The sequence below is a fragment of the Danio rerio genome, chromosome 16 (assembly GCF_052040795.2).
Source record: "Danio rerio strain M-AB ecotype USA chromosome 16, GRCz13ab, whole genome shotgun sequence".
Classification (NCBI taxonomy): domain Eukaryota; kingdom Metazoa; phylum Chordata; class Actinopteri; order Cypriniformes; family Danionidae; genus Danio; species Danio rerio.
This window is the reverse complement of record NC_141036.1, coordinates 21,669,820-21,695,480: the sequence shown is the minus strand read 5'-3', so window position 1 is coordinate 21,695,480 and position 25,661 is coordinate 21,669,820. Positions and strand designations below refer to the sequence as shown.

At 35.3% G+C, this 25,661-nt stretch overlaps 1 protein-coding gene across 2 annotated transcripts in view; it reads right to left on the bottom strand.

Moving 5' to 3' along the window:
• Positions 1-2,111: 2,111 nt before the first annotated feature.
• The window catches only part of rapgef5b (Rap guanine nucleotide exchange factor (GEF) 5b), a 127,465-nt gene continuing 103,915 nt past the window's right edge, over positions 2,112-25,661 (bottom strand). For both annotated transcript variants that reach the window (NM_001442606.1, NM_001442607.1), the window contains 12 exon segments: positions 2,112-3,643; positions 6,192-6,246; positions 7,032-7,096; positions 8,575-8,662; positions 8,918-8,968; positions 9,135-9,225; positions 10,543-10,721; positions 12,542-12,658; positions 12,845-12,942; positions 17,777-17,926; positions 18,056-18,134; positions 22,891-22,921. In NM_001442606.1, the coding sequence (NP_001429535.1) occupies positions 3,525-3,643; positions 6,192-6,246; positions 7,032-7,096; positions 8,575-8,662; positions 8,918-8,968; positions 9,135-9,225; positions 10,543-10,721; positions 12,542-12,658; positions 12,845-12,942; positions 17,777-17,926; positions 18,056-18,134; positions 22,891-22,921 (1,123 nt within the window). In that variant the 3' untranslated portion in view covers positions 2,112-3,524.

Genomic DNA, 25,661 nt, shown 5'->3' with positions numbered 1-25,661 from the left:
TGAGAAGTGTGAGTGCGCTGAATCGGGCTCAAGCACAGTTCACTTGGCGGGGCCTGGCCCGGTTGGAAGAGGTGTGCCTGAGCGCGGTTCACTTGGGCTTTGTTATGGTATGCTTGTGTGTGAGTGCAAAACGCGCCAAAGCCCGAAACTGAAATCAAGACGTGACTTTTAAGGGACTGTTTCATATGGATTTATTAATCATTCTCACTGTTCAGTGAGCGCAAACTGCCGTAGTTTATTAAAGACGAGAACTCCTCACAGCATGACAGCTACGCGGCTTCAGCAGACCTCCTCATTCCTGCAGCACGAGAGCTTTATGATTGTTTATGAGCGCCAAAAGTGGCGGATCTGTTCGGCGAAATATCTGACCGCGTGTCACCGCATCCCTAAGGACTGTTTGGTGAAATATTTGACTGCATGTCAATGCATAACAAACGACTGAAACGATATAACTAGAGAAATCTCCACTGTGCTGCTGAGTGAGAGAGCGCTTCTCACTGAAAAGCGCAGCAGCGATGAAGTAAGTGTGCCGAGGCCCATTTGTGGTGTGAGTGCGGGCCGTCTGGGGAGACGGGAGAGGGGACAAGCGTGTTTTGGCCTGGTTCGAGGCAACTGTACCTAGTGTGAGTACGGCCTCAAAATGGCTATGTGCCTATGACAGGGGTGCTCAAACTTGGTCCTGGAGGCCTGGTGTCCTGGAGAGTTTAGCTCCAACCTTAATCAAACACACCTGAACCAGCTAATTAAGCTCTTACTAGATATACTAGAAATTTCCTGGCAGGTGTGATAAAGCAAGTTGGAGCTAAACTCAGCAGGACACTGTCCCTCCAGGACCGAGTTTGAACACCCCTGGTCTATGAGGACATAAGATAACACAGCTTATGGCTGCAAATTGTGAACATACAGAAATGACAAATTTCCACAGTGATGACAGGTTACCATGCAGTTGTGAATGTGATCCACACAGCGGAATATAAAGCTATTTTAAACTTTGAGTGTGAAAACCGTTTCATTTCACTTTCACTGTGACTAGCGGCACATTAGGAAAGGAGTGTAGTGCAGCTCCTTTAATTGGAAAATACTTAAACCATAGTGGGATTGATTGGTAAAATATGAGAGAACTCTAGGGAAACCCCACTTTATGTGACACACATCATAGTTTGCACGTATATCAGGTTTCAGGCATGCTTTAGGAAAAACGTACAAAAATTTCAATGAGATCTAATGCGTGTGGTCCAGAAGTGCCAGTAATAACCTAGTTATTACTTAACCAGGTTAAGTAATTCGGTTAACTAGATAAGTTAGGGTAATTAGGCAAGACATTTTGTATTGATTGTTTATGCAGACAATTGAAAAACACACACACACACACACACACACACACACACACACACACACACACACACACACACACACACACAGTTGAAGTCAGAATTATTAGCCCCCGGTTGAATTTCTTTCTTTATTTATTTCCCAAATGATGTTTAACAGAGCAGGGAAATTTTCACAGTATGCCTGATAATATTTTTTCTTCAGGAGAAATTCTTATTTGTTTTATATCGGCTAAAATAACAGCAGTTTTTAAGGATTTTAAGGACAACATGATTATAGTCTACAGAACAAATCATTGTTTTAAATTAACTTGTCTAATTACCCTAACCTGCCTAGTTAACCTAATTAACCCAGATAAGCCTTTAAATGTCACTTTAAGCTGTATAGAAGTGTCTTAAAATATATCTAGTAAAACATTATTTACTGTCATTATGGTAAAGACAAAATACATCAGTTATTAGAAATGAGTCATTAAAACTATTATGTTTAGAAATGCGTTGAAAAAAAAATCTTCTCTCCGTTTAACAGAAATTGGGGGGAAAAAACAGGGGGGCTAATAATTCTGACAGCTTTATATATTCGGTTGTATTCCTACCACTAGATGGCAGAAAGTGCCTAGTTAGAAGTACATCACAATAAACATGAGCTTTTATGAGGCATTCTTTAAAATACTCTGAAAAAGCTGTGAAATGTTATTGGGGGCTTATTACGAGACCCCGTACCATATTGGTATACCTGATATATACAATGCATGCAATTCTGTTTTCAAACTAAAGTAGAAGTGTGTCATTGTTTTTAATGCTTTCTACACTTAAACTAAAGAGACAACCAACACCCAGTTTGCTTCCGGTATTTAGATGCAATTGTGTTAATTGAAAGTAGACAAAACTAAAATCCTCTGTAAACTGAGTGTGAAATTGATTAAAACTGTCCACTTGACAAATCCCAGTAGTCAAAATAGTGTAAAATAGTGCATCATTTTGGCAGTAAATCCGATCTTTATGAGACGTTGTGTGTAAGCACAGTCAAACAAGGCATTCATACTTGACTTATTTGTACTAAAACACACAGGTTATAATAAAATCAAAGGATTGCAATTGGAATCCAAGAAAAAAAATAAGACAATGGTAAAGTATTTTTTCTTTAATTTCAGGCTGTATGTAAAGACTAGTGCAACCAGCAGCTGCTTTCAGCCACTGCTTACAGTTTGATTTTTTTTTTTACCTCGGTATTACTTTATAGCCTGTTTTTTATCATTATTATTTAAAAAACAAACATTTGAATATTTACAGAGTTCACAGGCATTATCAGAAGGTCAATCAATGGCGGTGCCAAATCCTTTAGACCATCTGATCAAACTTAATTTACATTACCATCTTATTTGTATTTTCAAACAGTGTTGTCTTCCCATCAAAATCAGGGACATGATTGTTATTAAATAAATATCTCAATATCTCAGAACAAGTCAACTTAAACAAGAAATCTGTACATTTGCTTCGTTTAGAACCACCACTTGCAGCTATTCAGTAAAATGCATTTTTCTTATTTTTTAACCCAATTATTTCTCTAGGACTCCACGACTTTACTTTTTGTAAAGAGATGCAGATATATGCTTATAGTTTATGCAGGTATTTATAAATCTAGACTTCTAATTTCTGGTAACATCACTGTACTTAAAACCTAATGTGAGTTTTTTGATTGTCTACAAAATAGTTTACTGGCCATGATCTAAAAAGGCATAACATTGTTTTGTAATTTGTGCATGTTTAGCTGTACTGTATGCTGTACTGTAACTGGACACAAGCGAAAGCCGATGTGCCTATTACTTTTCTGACTCAACATTTCTTGTGAATTTCCATGGTTTGCAGTGGAAAACTGGTTCAGTTTAACAAGCTGTCCGGCACTACCAAGTGAACATGTGCTGTACAAAAACATCTCAATTCATTCAACATTTTTGTACTGTAACTCACACAATACTGGATCATCTTAATTGCTCCAGAGGCCAATTTTACATTTCACAGTTTGCTTCAGCTTCTTTGTTTGTTTCCCATTAATGAATTTAATGGTTTCTTTGGCTGTACTCTACAGTCTGTCTGTACTCTGTATCTGGTTGAAGTGTGTCGTCCCCTAGTGGAGGACTTGTTCATCACAGTCTTCAGGTAGAGGAAGGATTCAGGATGTATTGGGTTGTTTTATGTCTTGGGCTCAAGTCTGTGTGAGAGCTCAAAGAGAGTCTGCTGATTGTCGATGAGGTGCAGGTAATTGATGTACGTTCTCACTTCCATGCTGTCCTTCTGGAATAACAAGTTTCCTGATGACAAAAAAAAATAATAATAATAGTAAGTATTATAGAAGTATTATAGAATCATTCAGTGTGCCTGAAAACTCTAAACTGGGACAAAGTACTTTTTTTTTAGTGTAGAGACAGATCTGGGTTACGCAGTAATGTATTCAAACCAGTTTGTTCACATTCAAGTGGAAGCGTGTCATTTGTTAAATGTTACACATTTTCTACAATTTCTAACATTTTCTAAACTGAAGAGACATCTAAGACTTGATGTACATCTGTTATTTAGATGTGATTGTGTTAATCTGAACTAGAAGAATCTAAATTCAGGTGTAAACTGGCTGTGAAATAAAGTAAAAGCGTGTCCACTTGATTTTTCAGAGGTAGTTAAAATGAGTATGAAATAGTGTGTATTATGTATTGAAATTTCTTTCATTTTCCTTTAACTTAGTCTTTATTTCAGAGGTTGCCACAGAGGAATGAACCCCCAACTATTCCAGCAGATGTTTTATGCAGCAGATGCCTTTCCAGTCCCAACACATTACTGGGAAACACCCATATACTCATTTCCACACACAGTAAGGACAATTTCGCTTACCCAAATCACTTATATTGCATATATTTAGACTGTGGGGGAAACCAGAGGAAATCCTAGCTGGGACTCAAACCAGTGACCTTCTTGCTTTGAGCCAACAGTGCTAATCACTAAGCCACCGTGCTGCCCCATATTGATAGATCCTCTAGAGAAATGTTTTTTTATTACAATATTTTAGAGACAGCTATATGTATATACATGTTTTTCTGATCTAAATACATCTCAATCAGGTTTAAAAAAAACAGACCGCACACCACACACCAGCTGATTGGTGGAGAGGAGACAGAGTGATTAAGCCAATTACAAAAATTCGGCCAGGATGCCGGGGTTAAACCCCTACTCTTTTTCGAAATCCTGGGATTTTTTCCGACCACAGAGAGTCAGAGCCTCAGTTTACCATCTCATCCGAAAGACGGCGCTCATTGAGCAGTATAGAGTCCCTGTTACTATACTGGGGCATTAGGACCCACACAGACCACAGGTTGGGCGCCCCCTACTGGCCTCAATAACACCCCTTCTGGCAGCAACCTAGCTTTCCCATGTGGTCTCCCATCCAGGTACTGACCGAGCACAGCACTGCTTAGCTTTAGTTGGCGACCATGTGAGAGTTGCAGAGAGCTTGCTCCCGGCTAAATGATTGCACCTCTCTATGATACAGATATTGGAAATACTCACAAATAACTATTTCCATCATTTGTTGCCATCCACATCAATTGTTTTAGCTTTCACATTGGCTGGTAAGCCGTGTTACATGAGTCTATTCCTTTAGTAGTATTTGTGCAATGCACTGAGTGCTTTTGTAAAAGGGTAACAATATGTACATTTAAACTAAATCTGATTAATTTACACCATTTAATTGAAACATTTAATTTCAGTTAGCTTTTAACAATAAAGCAAACAAGCAAAATTTTACATTAGAATTTAAATGACAAGTCTAAACCATGCCTATTCTTCCTCTCTTCTTAGATGGGATGGCAGACAAAATGAAAAGTTACTATGGGCCAACTTTGGCCTGCAGGCCCTAGTTTGGACATGTCTGATTTAAACACATGTTTAATATTAGGCTACTTGTGATTGTATCACTAAAAATGTATGTTAATACCAGGTAACAGTATCAAAAACTTCGTCTACACTAATCTGGATAAACTTGAAAATGGAATTTTCATTTATAAATGCTTCAATCCTTTCTCAAATGTTGGTCATCTTCACTGTCACAACAGGAACCGCTTTCATCCCTGTACTGCCATCGCATTAATATATAAGATGCTTTGAGCCGCACCATTTCCACCTGGCATTTACTTACTTTCCAACTCTTCAAAACATTGGGGCAGTTGTAGAGCAATACCAATTTGTAAAGTGGAGCATGTTCGAACTGACATTAATATTTAACATGCTGTCCAAACAGAAAGCATCCAAAATGATTGCTGTGCAGTCACCCACCATTTTTAATTGAATTGGTCATTGAATTGGACTAAAAACATGTGACCATTTTCAAAAACCCACATTTTCATAGTCCACTTTGTGACTTGAAAACAGCATTTTCACATTTATCCACTTTGGAGAGCAAATGTGTTTTGTTCTCTTTTTCTTTTCTTTGTTTTGAAAATTTTTGCCTTTATTACAACAGGACAGTATAAATATTATATGATTAAATATGATACAATATAGCGATTGAGCATCAATATTGCAATGTGTGTATCCGCAATAGTCTCATCACAAGATATGCAATGTCATAACTTCAATGGCATAACTACATTTGTTTAATCAGTGGTACAGTATGTGTTTGGGGTGGGATTATCTGTCTACTTTTTCAACAGAGGATTGTAAAGTCGAGGTTTGGAACATGTTTTTCTTTTTTTTTTCTTTTTTTCTTTTTTTATATTTAGAATTGATGTTTTGTGAGATAGAGATTACTCTTCTCCAAAGTGGCATATTTATTTATTTATATAATAAAATTTTTTTTAAATGAGCACTTACCCATATGATCTGTCCGACACTGCCTGATAATTCGTACTGTGTCTGCTATCATGTGCTGAAAACAAGATACATTCAGGTTAACTGCTTTTGCTCACTTGATGAGTTTGATATTTAAGGAAGAAACAGTTCCCAAAAAATATTCTGTTATTTACTCAATTTTAAGAAGCTTTAAACCTTTTTTTTTTTTTCTTTTGTGAGTAGTGACAAATATTGGTAACACTTTACAATAAGGTTCATTAGTTAATGCATTTACTAACATGAACTAATCATGAACAACACATGTACAGCATTATTAATCATAATTGAACATTTACAAATGCATTATTAACATCCAAGTCCATGCTTGTTAACATTAGTTAATGCACCATCAGTTAACATGAACTAACAATGAACAACTGTATTTTCATTAACTAACGTTAACTAACATGAACAAATACAGTGGTAAATGTATTGTTCATTGTTTGTTCATGTTAGTAAATGCATTAATTAACATTAACTATTGAACCTTAAAAAAAAGTTTAATCCCAATTGGCACACTATACACTCTGCAATTTTGCACTATTAAACCATATTGTGTATGAGTTCAGTGTCATCCCAAATGGAAGTTTTTACTAACCAGAAATTTAAATTGTATTTCGCAGTTGACATTAATCAATTGCCAAGCTAATGAAATAAATGATCAACTATTATCTGTCATAAACTTGTACAACTGACTACTCCCTTACCAAAACCAAATCAGGACTAAAACTGATGACAGAATTTACATTTTTGGGTCAATGATTCCTTTTATTTAAATTGCAGGGAGAAAAAGACACGAATACTGTATAACTGCATACTCACTAGCTTGTCGAAGTTGACCAGGTTGTCGAGAAAGGTTTTGTTGCCTTCATGAATAAAGGTAATATCTGTTCAGATAAAATATGCTTTTTTAGAATTCAGTTTTTCTACTGCACATAGCCAAAGGTCTCAGTAAGAAAGTTGTCTGTCATGTCTTAAGCAAATAATGAAGAATGCTAGGTTCAGTAATTTTCTATTTCTCCTGCGTTGTGCTTTGAAGCCTAAACCACAGAAAAATTGGTTTACTTTAAATGGACAGCTCACCCAAAATTAAACATCCAATCACTTGACTTGTTTCAGAACTGTTTAACTTTCTTTATTCCGTTAAACCTCAAATAATAGTTTTGAAATTATAATTAGTATGTTTTTCCTGCTATCGAAGTCAATTGTTATCAGTTTTCAGCTTTCTTCTTTACAGTTCAACAGAATAAAGAAATTCATAAAGAGAGAGGGAGGGAGAGTAAATGGTGAAAAGGGTGGTTCTTTTTTTCTCAAAATGTGGACCTTTTTGCAGTTAAACGTCTCATTTTCTATTTAATTATGAATTTTAAAAGATTTTAAGCACTATTTTAGCTGGATTAGCTTGGTCTAGGATGATCATCATAGGATCAGCTAACTCAGATGGTCATCATAGCCACACTTTTTGATGAACCAAAATATTTTCTAAAGATTTAGAATAAAAAATATATAATATTTAAAATAAATTACATCATATATTATTTTTAAAAAATCTGTTTTAAAAACAACCCTATTGTCATTTATTAAGCAAATTATAAATAACAAACTGGCTAACATATTCAACTTTCATCAGTTAGAATTTGGCCACTTAAATAATAAAAATACAATAATAATAATGCAGAGCTTTACAATTTTTTCTAGCCTCTCTTGTAAAAGAGTCTTTTTGAAAATTCATGAATAACAACACTAGCTAAAATTTATTTTATTATGGGCTGTTTTTGGTGCTTCACACATTTTCATTGGTCATGCTTTTGTTTTATGATTAAGGTCCAAGATTTAGAATAAAAATGACTAGTAAAATGTTTTCTCTACTTACAAACAAAACAGTAGTGGAAGCTGACTTTACTTAAAATACTCACGAAAAATAATTGTTTGCATTGGCCAAAACTTATTAGCTGAAGTTACAACAGCCAACAGAGGATTCGGCTTGGTCTTAAAGCCTTTTCGATGGGTTATTTTTACTTATTATGATGGCATAGCAGTGAAAATAGGACAAATGAGCTCTTCTACGGGGCAAATGCTGCACCTTTGTTAGTGAGAGGTAGGTCTTTCAAACTACTAGAACCCCCTATGGCTAAAGGCCTGTGACTAGCTTTGTGAAAATGATGACATCATGGAGAAACTTTTGTTTTTATTAAAGCATTGTCATGTACTGTAAATATCCTCCACTGCTCAGCATGTACTGGAAATTCAAACATCAAATATATTTTGAATGAACCAAATAGCTTGAATTATTGACACTATGTTGATATTGATACTTGTATTACTGATAATATGGTGATATCATGTATGTTTTTGCTTGCTGCACCTTTCAGAAGCAGAGGTAGGAAAGGGATCTTGGGAGACTTCATCTTCCTGAAGGCATCTCTGTAGGCTTTGTGGTTTAACGAAGGGTCCTACGGGTCATCAGAAAAGCATTCATGTGTATACATATTTAAGTGTTTGTATTACTTTTCACCGAAAGCATCTGGTGCATCTCAGACTCTTCCCTCTGTACCGCCACCTGCTATTTCCTCCCTGGAGGCCAAAGGCTTTGATATGATTACGCTTTCATATATTACATCCTAATGAGCCGTAAACAGCACAAAATACTACAGCAGGAGGTGAACTAGCAGGAGGCAACTTAGGAGTGTGATGAGACAATCACTTACCGTCAGGCTCTCCAGCTCGGAGAACAACTTCCTGAACTTCCCAGGGACTTTCTGAAATGAGGACAGTTTGAAAATATCAGAAGAATTGAAGTTAACGTGTCTGTTAAGCAGAGCTTGCAGTACCTTAAATGCATTAAGTTTAAGAGCAATTCATGATAAATACCACTGCGCATATAAAGCAATGTATTTCTGTGCACTAGAGTTGGTGTTTTCCTACCTCCCATGTCTGAGTAAGTCGACTGACAGCAGGACTGTTCAGTCCCAGAATAATCGCAAATAATGAGTTCAGGTTCCTCTGTGCTTTACAGCTATGAAAGAGGGAGAGAAATAAAAAAAGAAATAAGAACATGCTACCAAAAATGACACATTTTTAGATCTTCTAAAGAAACACCTCTGTGAAACTTTGCACCTCAATGTCAGGGTGTTGCCCGTTGGATGAGTGGTTTTGGGTAAGTGGTTTCAAGGGCATTTCAGGTTGTTAGTAAAAAAGTGTTTGACATTCTTGTGTCAAGACATGGCCAAGAATATTACACAGATTATTTACATCACACATTTAAAGGTTCCATGAAGTGCTTTTTTATGCAAAGTTTGACTTAGGCCCAATCCCAATTCTATTTTTGTATCCCTTCCTCTACCATTCATTCCCCTTGGCCCTTAAAACAGCGTTTTTCAAGAGAAACAGATATGAAATAGATGATTGCAACTACTGTAGTTATTCCAGTTGTGCTATTTTTTGGTATTTATCTTCAGGAAACCACTGAAGGCAACAATATCATGATAGCAAAAAAGTTATAATGTGGCAATAAGTTTGTAACTGTAAAGTTAAAGTGCGTTTACACTGTGGACATAGTCATCTATGTAAACACACGAAAACAACATTAACATTATAGCAGACAATGTAAAAAGGTCATTCCCAGCCACTAGACCTTTCTGACAGGGTAGTCGAGTGTTAGAATGCTATGGGACTGCTATACAGGAGTTATAATTCTGGATTTTAAATTATGAAATGTAGTGGTTTTTATTTTAGCGAGTTTTTTAAAAGCATGACGGTAAAACCAGAACGTGGTTATGGATATATTAAAATATAGGCTTGTTTGTTGTTAAAATCTGTAATAATGTCAAAAAATTTGTGCATCTCCTGCCTTCCGTGTGCAGCCATTTTGCTGTTGTAGCTGGTGTATACTTGTAAAATTTCTTACCCCTTGATTTCAAGCTAAAGAGAATTGGGACAATTGGGTTAGGGGAAGGGCTAGGGGTTAGAATTGGGAATGGGCCTAAATCTCAACTAAAACATAAAAACAGGGCGTAGCAGGTAGTAGTTCCTCCTCTTTTAAACAACACTAATAGCAGCTCTGTCAGTGAGAGTAGCAAATGACAACCATCTTGAAGGGGCGGGACATGTCAGACACTAGAGAGCATTGGATTGGTCAGAAGATAAAATGGGAAACTGAACTATGAGGTTATGTCAAAAAGAAATCATTGATCCATTTGGGCAAATGTGACCAACTGCAAGCTTTAGATGTTCATATCTTCTTAATGCAAATTCAATACCGCTGAACTAGCTGATTGACATGCACACATTGTAGTTTCAGTCAGCAAATGTGCTTTTCTTCACGTATACTTACTGTGCTGCGATCTTGATGAACTTCTTGAAGAGCTGCACTCGTTTACAGAGGGTTGAACACAGAAGGACTTCAGTCATCACCCACTGCTGAGTCTCATTGCAGCGTTGCAACAGCTGCTCCAGCGCCACCGTGTGGCCAGAACTTGAGTCACGACTCAGAGTAAAATACACCAACTCTTGCTGCAGGGTGGGGACAATATCAAAATCAATATCATGCTGCATTTAAAAGCATAAATCAACCCAAAATTAAAGGTTTGTTATGAATTATCTTCATTATCCACTTCAGTCTATCTTCTAAATACATATTTTGAAAAAAATATGCCCGATTTTTACTGAAATTCCATTTACAAAAACTTCAGTTTTTTGAAGTTAAATATGGTCACCTTATATTGTTATATGAACATTTTTTTTTAAATATATTAAAAATAGCAAAAATTTGAATGTACAAAATAACTTCATTTTAGTTCAGTGTAGTTTAGTTCATTTTGGAATTAAATGATGGTGGGTAATGTGAACTAGCCTTTGATGTTGGAATATGCATTTTTGTTTCTGACTGATCATTTTGATTGTTCCTGCCATTTTGTTTCTGATTGATAATACATTAACTTTTGGATCTCTTTAAATGTACGCTCACCCAAAAATGAGAACTCATCATCATTTACTCATTCTCCACCTTCGTTCCAAACTTGTTTGAGTTTCTTTCTTCTGTTGAACACAGAGCCAGATATAATGAAGAATGGTATGAAAAAACATATATTTACCGTTCCTCCAACAGATTTGACTAGTGATCGTTTTGTGTTCTGTAGAAGAATGAAATTCAGAAATGTTTAGAACCACTTGAGTGGTGAAGAATTTTTCATTTTAGGGTGAGCTATCTGTTTAATTCTATAGTTGTTCAAGACAATCCTTCAGCTGTTTTTCCATATCTCGGCCAAATGGTTTGGTTTTCTCTTCCATTCCATGGCAATCCTGGCTAGTCAGCATTGAAATAGTTTAATTAAGTTTTAATTTTGCACTCTTTGGAATGTAATACAAATGCGCCAGTCATTGCCTTGGTAACACAAGTGTATTGTAAACAGCAATATGAACAATGAACAGATATTTCTGCATTTGGGACTCCTTTTCTTCCGATATGTACTTTGTTAAATAAAATAAAAATAAATAGTGCACTTGAATGTGTCAATCATTCACATTATTTTTTACAATGTAATAGCTGTTGTGTTGTTGGATCATATATTCTCAACTGATGTACTTTCTGTGCTGCATTTCAGACAGTGCACAACTGTTAAAAAAGCACTAGTGTCAGTAATGTTAATGGAATATGTTGTGTTGGTGAATAAAGAAACTAATAAATTTTAGCTGAGTTTACTTAAGTAATTGGTGTGGAACCTGTTGACAAATTAAAGTTAATTCAACCTAACTAGCAAAAATGTAGTTAAGTTAAATAATTTTGTTTTGATTAATTAAGCTTAAATTGAATGATTGGTTAAAATAATTTGTTTACTTTCAATAAACGAATATATAATATGCAACTTCGAAACAAATTTAGTTAGTCCATATAACAAAACTGATTTTAGTTAGTTCAACTCAAATGTCTCTTGTTGGGCAAAAATAATTGATAATAGTTGGCTTAATAGTTGGCTTGATTTAAAAATATATATATTTAAACCTAACACAAGGCCATTGAGTTAAATAGCGTTGAAATATTTATTTTCAACTTATATAATTACATTTTGTGGAACCTGTTGACAAGAAAAAAATGGGGTGATGAAATGCACACTAAACTCTACCATTCCAGCATGGTTCAGCACTCTTAACTAACTGTGCTTAGAATTCAAACCAGAGAATGGTTTGAATTCTTGGTACGCCGTACCAAGCTCACATGGAAACATAACTAGAACCATACATGACAGTTCACGATAGTGGGAAAGTGACTTTTGTGTCTGTTCCATAAACTCTACTTTAAAAGATATCTTCTCTAGAAGATATGTAGACTTTACCTCATGGATGTTACTGAAGAGACTCCAGTCGCAGTTAGTGAGCGACACTGACACATCCCATGTGTTCATGCTCAGCATCTTTCCTGAACACTGCTGCCCATTATCAGTGAATGGACTCTGGGAAAACACAATACACACATGCTGATGAGATATAATCTGTATACCAAGCTAAACTTTACACTGAGATAAATTAGGTCAGTCACTAATTCTAGCATAAAAGTTTGAAGGAAGTAAAGTTTGGAATGTGTGCAGTCAGATGTAGGCCAGATTTCCACACCATTAGTTTATGTTTCTGAGCCTCACCATGATCTCCGTCAGGTCTCTTCTGAAGACGTGAAGCCTCTCAGCAGCACTGAGTGAAGACGAGAACACACACTGATCCAACTCAAGCACAACTTTCTCTGGAGGAGGGAGAGAAGAATAACAATGGAGTGTGAATGCCAGAGAATGACAAAAGAGAAAAACACAGAAAATAGGTAGAAATCATTTATTTGGGCACTAATGCACACTTATGACCCTAGTCTTAAAGGGATAGTTCACCCAAAAATGATAATTTTATTCATTATTTACTCACCCTCAAGTGGTTCCGAACCACTATTAGTTTCTTTGTTCTGTTTAACACAAAAGAAGGTATTTTAAAGAAAGCTAAAACCTGTAACTTCCATAGAAGTAAAAACTAATTCTATGAAAGTTACAGGTTTTTAGCTTTCTTCAGAACAAGTAAAAAGTGACACAATTATAACAGAATTAGATTTTTGGGTAGTGAACTATGCCTTTAATTGGCATGGGTATATATCTGGCACTAGTATGGGAATTTCTTTTTTTTTTGTACCAAAAATCGTTAGAAAATTTAGGAAAAATCAAGTTACATGAAGATATTTTGTAAACTTCCTTCTGTAAACATGTCAAAACTCAATATTTGATTACTGAAGTGCAATTTAAGGTGATTTTCTCATTATTCAGATTTAGTTTCTTTGAGCCTTCAGATTCCCGATATTCAAATAGTTGTACCTCGGCTATTGCTTTATTATTTCGTTTAGGGAATCTAAAATTGCAACAAGGTGTCATAACACATAACACGCAAAGTTTCATTACACATTACCAAATTTTTTCCATAAAACATAGAATAATCTTTTTTTTTAGATCCATCTCCCTACCCGCTGGAATCATTTAATGACCTAATGGCCACCAAAATAAAATAATTTCTGTTTGTCCTGCATATAGGAACTCTAAAACAATGTCCTGATGGCAGCAGCTGAAACAAAGAGTACAATGGGAGATCCGGGGTGCATAAGATACCCTGAGCTCCATTTAAGACATAATAATGGTAAATTACCATTGGACCAGTTTTGTTAAAACTGATGATCTTGCCTGCCAACTTCACAAGGCTACCTAATTTGTTTTTATTTGACAGACTCAGATTACCATACCAGACTACAATGTAGAAAGATTAAACAGATTCTATAAATTTAGAAAACAGTATCATCATAGAGGTACAAACCAGAAACAATGTTTCCTCAGAAACAAAACAGTCTTTGTTGAACTTTTTTATAGACAGCCTGGGTGTTAGATTGGAACGTCAACATACTGTCAATAATGACCCCTAGATATGTATGTGTCAATAATTTCAATGTCCTTGAAACTTGTGAAGTAGGTGATTGAACATTTCTGTTGTGCAAGATAAAAGTCTCTTCACATCCCAATAGTAATGATTAAAGTAAATTATCTAAATGTGTTTATATGTATTTTTCTATTCTGGGTAAGGTATAAGACTAAAAAATATTCATCCAATTAAATATTGTCGGGCCAACATCTCCCATAATTCTGATAAGTAGCCCAAACTGTATCTGAAGCCGTTCATGCAGACCAGCCGTTTGCGCATACACGCAATTTCATGTGCACACAAGACAGTCACAGCGGTGAAAACAAATGCTGAATCAAACTTTTTAAAATACTGAATCAATATTGGAGTTTCTTTTGCATACTGGAGGAAGGACGACACCATGGCTGAAGTATTTTTGTTAGTATGTTCAGTTTTAAAACTATTTAGTCACACAAAGCTTATGTAGATTTTGTTGTTTTATGAATGCAATATATGCACAGAAGTGTTGTTCAGCCACTGAAATATTCTGGTGAAAGATTGATGTGACTATTTTCAGTTTCGTAAGGGACCTTTTACAGCATCGATAATGTAGATTTTTATTTAGTTTAATAACAAAACATAAGTAAACAGCGCTATTCCGCCTAGCCAGCTTTACTGAGCTGAAGTTGCCTTTATATACACATTGGTTCATTTTTGAACAATGACAACCTATCACGCGGTCCCTATTGTTTACCAAGGTACTAGTATGTAAGCATGTAATTATGGCTTTGTAATAAGTGTAATTCCTGCACGCTACTGGCCAAGCACTAAGCATACAGTAGTTGCTTTAGGACAAGGCGTGTGAGAGACCAGCGATCCTTGCATGCATGAAATATTGCACATTATGACAAGTATTGCTTGGTAACTACACAACTGAAAACGTGCTGAATATAAAAAAGTTTTTCATTCAGAATTGCAGTATTAAAAAGTTTTTGTACTGGCGAATAATCTAGTGGGGATAGCAGGGGTAAGACTGTGTTTCAAAGATATTATGCTAACCGGTTAGCATTTAGGCAGATCACCTACTTCACCTTTCCGAATCGTTTTATTGCCAAGTGTGCTTCACACACACAAGGAATTTGTTTTGTCTACAGAAGCTTCTAGTGTACATAAAGTGACCAGTGATAACACAAAATAATTATGAAACACAGAGATGCAGTTAGTCAAGAAATCTGGATGTTGAATTGTATGTACAGATTTCTTATTAATTTACAGGTTATACGGTGCTGTGTACAAATGCGAATGGAGAAAGTATTGCATTGTATATTGATATAAGGTGCTGTGTACAAGTGTGTATGAGAAAGTATTGTACATATTTATTGCACAGTTTGGAAATATTTAACTGTTCATGAGGTAGATAGCCTGAAGAAAGCAGTCTGGACTATTCGCTGTAGTCTATGGAGGTCGGTTTTGGCAGCTAAGCCGAACTAGACGGTGATTGAAGTGCAGAGGATGGATTGGATGACAGCTGAGTAGAACTGTATGAGCAGCTCCTGTGGCAGGATGAACTTCCTCAGCTGACGAAAGAAATACAGTTCTGCTGGGCTTTCTTCACAATAGAGTCTATGTGAATGTCCCACTTCAGATCCTGAGAGATGGTGGTGCCCAGAAACCTCAATGACTCTACTGCAGCCACAGTGCTGTTCATGATGGTGAGTGGGGGGAGAGCAGGGGGGTTTATCGTAAAGTCCACTGTCATCTCCACTGTTATGACTGTGTTCAGCTCTAGGTTGTTGTATCTGCACCATAACGCCAGCCACTCCAGCTCCTGTCTATATACAGACTCGTCACCGTTCCGGATAAAGTTGATAACAGTAGTGTCTTTAATAGTTGTCACGCTGGGAGAAGGAGAAGCCTTTCTGTGACCAATCACCATGTCTTTTTTTTTATTTACATTCAACTAAAGAGAAAATTAGAACAGTGGGTAGCACAATCGCCTCACAGCAAGAAGGTTGCTGGTTCGAGCCTCGGCAGGGTCAGTTGGCATTTCTGTGTGGAGTTTGCATGTTCTCCCAGTGTGCGCGTGGGTTTCCTCAGGGTGCTCCGGTTTCCTCCAAAAGTACAAAGACATGTGGTAGAGGTAAATTGGGTGAGCTAAATTGTCCATAGTGTATGTGTGTGAATGAGCATACATAGATGTTTCCCAGTGATGGGTTGCAGCTGGAAGAGCATCCGCTGCATAAAACATATGCTGGATAAGTTGGTGGTTCATTCCGCTGTGGCGATCCCGGATTAATAAAGGGACTAAGCCGAAAAAAAATGAATGAATGAATGAAGGATTGAATGAAAGAATGAATGAGTGAATGAATGAATGAATGAATGAATAAATGAATGAATGAATGAATGAATGAAAGAATGATTGAATGAATGGAGAGAAAATCTTTCACACCAGGAAGTAAATTCTTCTCTCAAAAATAATATATTTGCAAAATAAAATTTATACATGCACAAAACAATTCACATTTACAAAATTCAATTAGGATTTACAAACACACAACTTGCCAATTTTCAGGTAAAAATCATAAATATTGTTGCCAAATGAATTGAATTAGTGCATTTATGAATCATGTTTTAAACTTACGAATTGGATTTCTGTATTTATGAATCGTGTTTTGAGCTTTTGAATTTAATTCGTTTATTTATGAATTGTGTTTTGAGCTTATGAATTGGATTTGTGTATTAATGAATCGTGTTTTGAGCTTATGAATTGGAGTTGTGTATTTATTAATTGTGTTTTAGACTTTAAAATTGGATTTGTGTATTTTTGAATCAGGTTTTGGACTTTCAAATTGGATTTGTGTATTTATAAATTGTGTTTTGAACTGACTAATTGGATTTGTGTATTTGTGAATCGTGTTTTGAATTTGCAAATTCAATTTGTGTATTTTTGAATCGAGTTTTGAACTTATGAATTGGATTTGTGTGTTTACGAATTGTGTTTTAAATTAACGAATGCTATTTATGTATTAACTAATTGTGTATTGGATTTGTATTCAAACTGGAATCAAATTGGATTTTTTTTTTAAATGAAGTGTGTTGTGGATGTATGAATTATATTTTGTATATGTATTATTTTTGAGACTGACCTGGCTCCATACAAATCCTAAAACTCACAATCACTGAATCATCAGCATATTTTATGAAATGATTATTTCTGTAAGTACTCTGACAATCAGTAGTATACATGATGAATAGAAGATATCCGATATTTAGATACCCGAGGACAATTTAACATATTGTATCACTGCATTCAATGCACCTATCAGCAAAAATTCCTTTGAAATTTAAGCTTGCAAAAAATAAATAAATATAGCTACTATAAAATTCTGAACAAATTATATACAGTTTAAACCACAATCATTCACTACAATCTTGGACTTATTTTTACTGCCTGAAGGACAAGATTGTCATACTCTGTCACTAACATAAAATAAGTGCACTCTTCATTAACACTTAACTATCAGAAAATGGGACATTTAACCCTGTTGTTACCTAATGACTAATTTGAAAGCCTAATGTTCCCCCTGCAGACAAAGCTGTCTTATAAACAAACACACAGCAGCAAATGTCAGCCAATATGAACTCTTTCAGACCTCCAGGATATGTGAGGGCCATCAGCACCATGTCATCTTCAGCACAGTCCAGTCTTTCAGCCACAGCCCTCAGAAGTTCCTGGACACACACCTCGCTGTGTGTCCTCACGCTAACATACGAGTCGACGGTCACGTACACACGACACAGCACTGAAACACACACATAAAACAAGATTTCTCATGCTGTTATTAATGAAGAATCTGCCAATATCTCCAGCAGCTCTGCAGGCAGTCGGAGAGTGATGAGAGAAAAATGAGAGGAATATTTTATGAGCTTACCTTCTTTCCTCTCTCTCTCTGGTCCCCTCATGGGATGCCAGCTCTCCCTCAGACTGAGCTGGTGGAACAGAGCTTTATTCTGGATGACAGCAAGCAGAATATTGTTGCTAATGATACACACAAACTAACACACAGCCTGAAGTGACAGTGAAAGCTGGACACTGTAAAGATAGTAATTTGAAGGAGACTTTATCTCACTCTTGGATATTAAAATGTTGTTGTCAACCTTTTTGTACTGCACAGGGTTTATTTTGACAGAAAAATAAATTACAGTCAAACTTGTCATGATGTACATGTTCAGACAGTAGACAGAAATTAAAAACATTGCAGAATGTTATTACTAAATTTTTACTTTTTTTATTTATTTATTTGATTTAGTAACCTTCAATTTGGAAAGAAACAAAACAAAAACAAATCAGCCTCCCACAAACTCCATAGTTTAGAGAAATATACATTTAATTCTATGGGAAATATACTGTACATTTTATTCTATATTTGAAAATGGTATGTTGTATGGTATTCTAATTTAATCTACTACATTTTAAACACTTTTTTATTAGTTATGTATTGTGTTATTATTATTATTATTATTATTATTATTATCATTATTGTTGTTGTTGTTGTTGTTGTTGTTGCAATTATCTTCTTAAAAAGAGACCTGACTGAAGCATGTGCTCCAACGCATTTAATATTTTACAGCTGTTTAAGTTCAAAAAATGGTCAAGACATTTAGTAACGGCTTTAGTAAAATAAAATCTGATACAAATGTGAAATTATATACAAAAAAAGAAAAAAAACATTGAATTAAACTATAATACATTCATTTAATAAAAATTCCAAGATACCAATAATTGAAGCCTCAAGTGTTTAGATTTTCATATTAATACTGAATAATACTACAACATCTATGTTACAATATGAAACGCTTATAGACTAGCGGTCAAAAGTTTGGGGTCAGTGGGATTTTTCAATGTTATAAAATAAGCTTCTCCTGTTCACCAAGGCTACATTTATTTAACCAAAAATACAGTACAAATTGTAAAATTGTTATTGCACTATAAAAAAACTTTAAAAGTAGTTTATCATTTAATTTAATCATTTATTCCAGTGATTATAAAGATGAATTTTTAGCTTCATTACTCCTATCTTCGGAGTCACAGATCCTTCAGCAATCATTCATTCATTCATTCATTCATTCATTCATTCATTCATTCATTCATTCATTCATTCATTCATTCATTCATTCATTCATTCATTCATTCATTCATTCTCTTTTCGGCTTAGTCCCTTCATTAATCAGGAGTTACCAAAGCAAAATGAACTTCCAACTCACCAACATATGTTTTACACAGCGGATGTCCTTCTAGCCGCAACCCAACACTGGGAAACACCCATACACTCAAATTCACACAAATACACTAGCCAATTTAGCTTATTGAACCAGCGACCTTCTTGCTGTGAGGCGATTGTGCTACCAACTTAGCCACCGTGATGCCCATTCAGAAATCACGCTAATATAAAGTATTATTATTATTATTGTTATTTTTATTATTATTGTTATTATTGTTATTATTGTTATTATTATTATTATTAATGGTAATAATAACAAAAGCAATAATGACTGGAGTAATAATTTCATTTGAAACTACATACCATAAGAAAGCAGTTATTCAAAAATTTGTAAAAAATATTTAACGGCCGTCACGGGGGCGCAGTGGGTAGCACGATCGCCTCACAGCAAGAAGGTCGCTGGTTCAAGCTCTGGCTGGGCCAGTTGGTATTTCTGTGTGGCGTTTGCATGTTCTCCCCGTGTTCACGTGGGTTTTCTCCGGGTGCTCCGGTTCCGCCACAGTCCAAAGACATGCGGTATAGGGGAACTGACTAAGCTAAATTGGCCGTAGTGTATATGTGTGAATGCAAGAGTGTATGAGTGTTTCCTAGTGTTTGGTTGTGGCTGGAAGGGCATACGCTGCTTAAAAGCATCTGCTAAATAAGTTGGCAGTTCATTCCGCTGTGGTGACCCCTGATTAATAAAAGGACAAAAAATAATTAACCATTTTTTAACATGAACATGCAAGAAAGTGTTCAATGTACTACACTGTCTATTTGCAAAGTGCTGAAATATACAGTTATATAGAGTCCTATCCTGAATGTTTAACCTGATAATTATGATCTCAAGTATATTTGCCTAATTTTGCAATACAACAGTAAAAACATTCAAGTGATTATTTTAGGATTCATTCATTTTCAATAAAAAGTCAAACTGCTTGCTCTCAAAACAAATGTGGTTATGATAATAAATAAAACTAAAAATAGTGTGTAGTAATTAAAAGAAAAACACTCCGCAACATCAATCAGCATAACAAGCTGTTTCTTTAAGGCTAAAAATCAATGGAAGTGAATGAGACAAGCAGCCATGAGCCAGTAAGTTTTCAATGGCTGTGTCCACTCATATGAGAAGGAATACAGTCAATATAAAGCACCTACATATCTTTATTCCTATTTTTAGCAGTCATTCAAAGCATATTTCATACAAATTTAATTCACTTAGACAATATTACACTTTTTGTTTACTCACAGAAACATTAGATTATTTCATTGATTAATTCATTACAAAAAGAAAAATTAAGTGTAAAATTGTGTTTGTTTTAATCAATTGTATGTTCAATCAAAACTTTTAATTGTAATCACACAGCAAACAGTATAATCTGCCTACTTCCCTGCAAGTGACGTTATGAAATAGCCCCGTTTTCCTACAGAGAAGTCATAGATCTACAATGACTCAGTTATGATGCTTTTGGGAAACATTAAGATCAGTCATATGGTCATTTTTATGATCTACTTAGGCTTATGATGCATTTGGGAAAACGGCACAGAGCACATACTTTCTGTTGAATAATGAGGCATGTGGAGGTAAACTCACACAGCTGATGCTGCTTGTAGTAATGATGTAAATAATGTTTCTTTTCTTGCACAGACTGATTGTTTCATTTCATAAGACCTCACAAGTGGTTCACGAATAGGCACATGCATTAATTTAGTTTGCCTGTATGTAGTTGTTGGTCTCTCAAATAGGTTATGACTTCTTGGATTACAGCTCACACCATGATTTGATAAATTATAATTTATTCAGTGTCCAAATGCATGCACATGTTTTTATGTTTAGTTTATGTATTCCTTGGTTTATCTTTCCCCCAATTTGCTTGTGATGGTTTCCTCTGCTTATTATTGGACTGTTTTAAATTAACCAGGGGTGACTTTGGTAAAAAGAAAAGTAAAAAAAGACTGGATTTTTATGTTTTAAGTTTTGTTCTGCAGGAGCATCTAATAAACATTTAAAATTTGAACAAAACCAGAGTCGATTATTTGCTGATTGAAACTTTTCTTATTACCGATCTCATAATCAACAAGAACAACTATTTTAAATTCATAATTACAACTAAATTATAAAAAAATCTTATACTGAAAAAAAAAAAATCATTGAAACTAGCACATTTTCATTTCTGGGTGAACTGTCCCTCACAAACGGTTTAAACGGGTAATTGACCCAAAAAAAAAAAAATCCTTACCATTTACTTATATTTACATGCTTATGAACTTTTCTGAATTTCTTTCTACTGTTCTTTCTACTGAACACAAAACGAGATATTCTGAAAAATGTTGGAAAAAAAACAGCCAATGTTCTCCATAGTAGGAACAAAACATACTGTGGAAGTCAGCAGCTATGTTTCACTCCAAAGATGAATTTTTTTATGGAATATCCCATAAAACATTTGCAAACAAAGCACAGTTTGCATCCAATAAGTCAAAGAGAACAAAATTATCACTTTTTGATAAACTAGCACCAAATATATATATAAAAAAAGCTATTTGCTCTGGTCGGACAATTACATGATCTGTTTAAAACAAAATCTATTTTTATGCATATGCTGAAATCTAATCGATAAATGTGTTTCCATGGTAGTTTATGCACATTCCTTTTATTCACTTTTTCCTTTCTAACTATTTTTCTCAGATTTTTCAAAATGTGTGCGCATCTTAGCATTTCCAGTAACCATTATTTTATGCCATATTCAAAATGGGCATAAAAATAATTGGATAGAAACATAGACAGTGGCTATTTTTTTCTTTAGTAAATATTAATTTGTGTTAAACACAGAAAAGAAATCTCATACAGATTTGAAACACGTTGAGGGAGAATAATTGATGACAGAATTTTCAGTTTTGGGTGAACTGTACCTTTAAGGAAATCCGCAAACTCGATTTTTGCCCATTATCCTTATTTCACTTTCTACATCATTAACTTTATTGGCACCCTGTCAGCTTATTCCACAAGCGCATGTTTTATACACAGTCTATTTAATCTGACGTCAAGATCAGAGAAAAATTCCAGTGATCTTAAAGTCTAATGTGTAAGCAGTTGTCAGGTTTAAATAATGAGCCCATTGTTTGATTTCCATTAGTATTCCTCTCTAATATACAAATGTACAGTAGACTGAAGTATGTTAGCATATCCACCGTTTCACTGTCAATATCAGTTTTTTTGTGACATGTACTTTTCAAACCGCAAAAGGTTCAATAAGAGTACTGTAAAAATTGGGTTCCACACAATCGATTTATGAAAGGACAATGTAAAGGAATTAAGTTAACTTTTTACAAATTTAAGAATTGAAAATAAACCAATGAAGTTGTACTAAAAACCCTCAAGAACTGGGTTGTTTCAACTCATTTTAAATGAGTATTTTGAAAAAACTGCACATGTCATTTTTTTGTGCACTGAGGTACCTTCATTGAGATTCAGTGCAGGTAATAAAACGGATAGTCTTAACTCTTACCTTCCTCTGTGGAGAGTATTCATCCACCGTGCTGAAAGACAGAGAACAGTAAAAAAAAAAAAAAAGGATGAACCACCCGAAATATAAATGTGCCATTATATCAATACTGCAAGATGGCATCTCCCACCCGCTGCGAGGAGCGCTCGTAAAAAAAGCCTTTTCTCATTCAGATCAGGCCGAATCATCAGGGATAACATTAAACGCTGACATGACATGATTTACTGATTCTCTCATCGAAATGAAAGCGCACAACATCCTCGTCCATGCACACCTTGTTCTGATTAAACAGGCAATCGCAAAGAGCTTTATAGTCTCCGTGTTCTCCCTCTGATGCCTCTATAATTAATCATTGGCCTTTCATGAAGAGGTGAGTGATGTACAGCAGAGGCCAGCTGTGCTATATTGTCAACTGTGAAGATTACTGGCCTGCATTCATTCAATTGGTTCTGTGAATATGTATATATGTAAATGTGTATATATGTATATATATGTGTGTGTGTGTGTGTGTGTGTGTGTGTGTGTGTGTGTGTGTGTGTGTGTGTGTGTGTGTGTGTGTGTGTGTGTGTGTGTGTGTGTGTGTGTGTGTGTATATATACACTAAGGCATGAGGTCGCAACGCACGCCTCCCACCAGTGCCGATATACAGCCATATCGCACTGCTACTTGTGTGATAATGTGATATTGTGATATATATATATATATATATATATATATATATATATATATATATATATATATATATATATATATATATATAAATATACATATATAGAATTGGGACGCAACAAGTGCAAACTTGGTAAGCAGAAGAGACTCATAAATACAAATGTCCTTATAATCTTAAAATTATAAAATTTTATTATACAGGTAGTTTGTGTATGTGTATATTAGTCCTGGGCAAGATTATTCACAACTATAAAAGTCTTTTTTGACCTAATTTAAATGTGTGTACTTTGCAAATTTATTATATATAAATGTATGTGGCAACACAGTGGCGCAGTAGGTAGTGCTGTTGCCTCACAGCAATAAGGTCACTGGCTTGAGCCTCAGCTCGGTTAGATGCCGTTTCTGTTCGGTTAGTTTGCATGTTCTCCTTGCATTTGCATGGGTTTCCTCCGGGTGCTCCGGTTTCCCCCACAGTCCAAAGACTAGAGGTGAATTGGGTAGGCTAAATTGTCTGTAGTGCATGAGTGTGAATGAGTGTGTGTAGATGTTTCTCAGAGATGGGTTGTGGCTAGAAGGGCATCTGCTGCATAAAAACATGCTGGATAAGTTGGTTATTATTCCACTGTGTTGACCCTGGATTAATAAAGGGAATAACCCGAAAAGAAAATGAATGAATGAATGAATGAATAAATGTATGTGTGTGTGTGTGTGTGTGTATAATCACTATGGTTATGATGATTAGTAGTAAAAAATCAGGTATTTCTGAGAGAATAATATAATATTCATTGATTTTCTCATTTTCTTGGCTTAGTCCCTTTATTACTCAGGGGTCGCCACAGCGGAATAAACTGCCAACTTATCCAGCGTATGTTTTACACAGCGGATGCCCTTCCGCTGCAACCCATAACTGGGAAACATCCATACACTCTCATTCACGCACATACACTACAGACAGTTTAACTTACTCAATTCAACTATAGCGCATGTCTTTGGGCTTTTGGGGGAAAACAGGAGCACCAGGAGAAAACCCTTGCGAACACAGGGAGAACATTTAAACTCCACACAGTAATGCTAACTGACCCAGCCAAGGCTCAAACCAGCAACCTTCTTACTGTAAGGCAACTGCACTACACACTGTGCCACTGCGCTGCCCCATAATGTAATGTAATGTAATGTAATGTAATATAATATAATCAATCCAGAAATATTTAAAAATCTAAACCAGAATCTGTAAGACTGCAATATGATGATTTCTTCCCATGGGCAAAGGTTAAGCTGGTACTTTGTGCTGAATTATGTAATTTTTACTGTTATTGATGGTATGACTCTGGTTTATGTATATTCTTACATGTTTGTGCATATCAAGTATGTCTTTGAATGTAATCAGCCTGATAAAGTCAATTTTTTATAGAACAACAAGCAAAGTCTTGTCGTCAAAACTCTGAATGGTGCGCTTTTAAATTTATTTCAGTCAAATTAAAATCAGCTTTCATACAGTTATATTTAAAAAGTGAAAATGATCAGCCGAATGTTATCACTCGACTGAATGTGCATAATCAGTGGTTATCAGCTGATAGATATGGGCCAGTAGGGGCCTTCTGCGCCTACTGGTAGGCTCAGAAGGCTGTTATCATCCATCCACATGGTGAATCAGCTATAGATCACATAATGTTAACGAGAATTATTTATATTATCCATTAAATTTCCCATTAACTGTATTTTATTAACGTCTACCACTACCCCTACCCTTACTCTAAACCCAGACCATTACAGTAATGCAAAAACAGAGCTTGTGTCTCCTCTATTAGTATAGCTGGTTAACCATGTGGATGATAAAGCGTTCTGAGCCTACCAGTAGTGCATATCTAGCAGCTGATAACCACTGATAAAGCTTATTTAATCGAGTGATAACATTCAAAGCGTGTGAAATGATTTGACAATGGCAAGCAAATCCAAAATTTTTGTGCAGCTCACTATAATTTGTATAAATGGAGATTTCAAACTAAATAATCAAAGATCAAAAGGTCAAATATGATTTTACCAAAAAAATTAGAAAAATGGCACAAGCAGTTCTAGCCTAATATTTTGGTGCAACTTTAAAACTA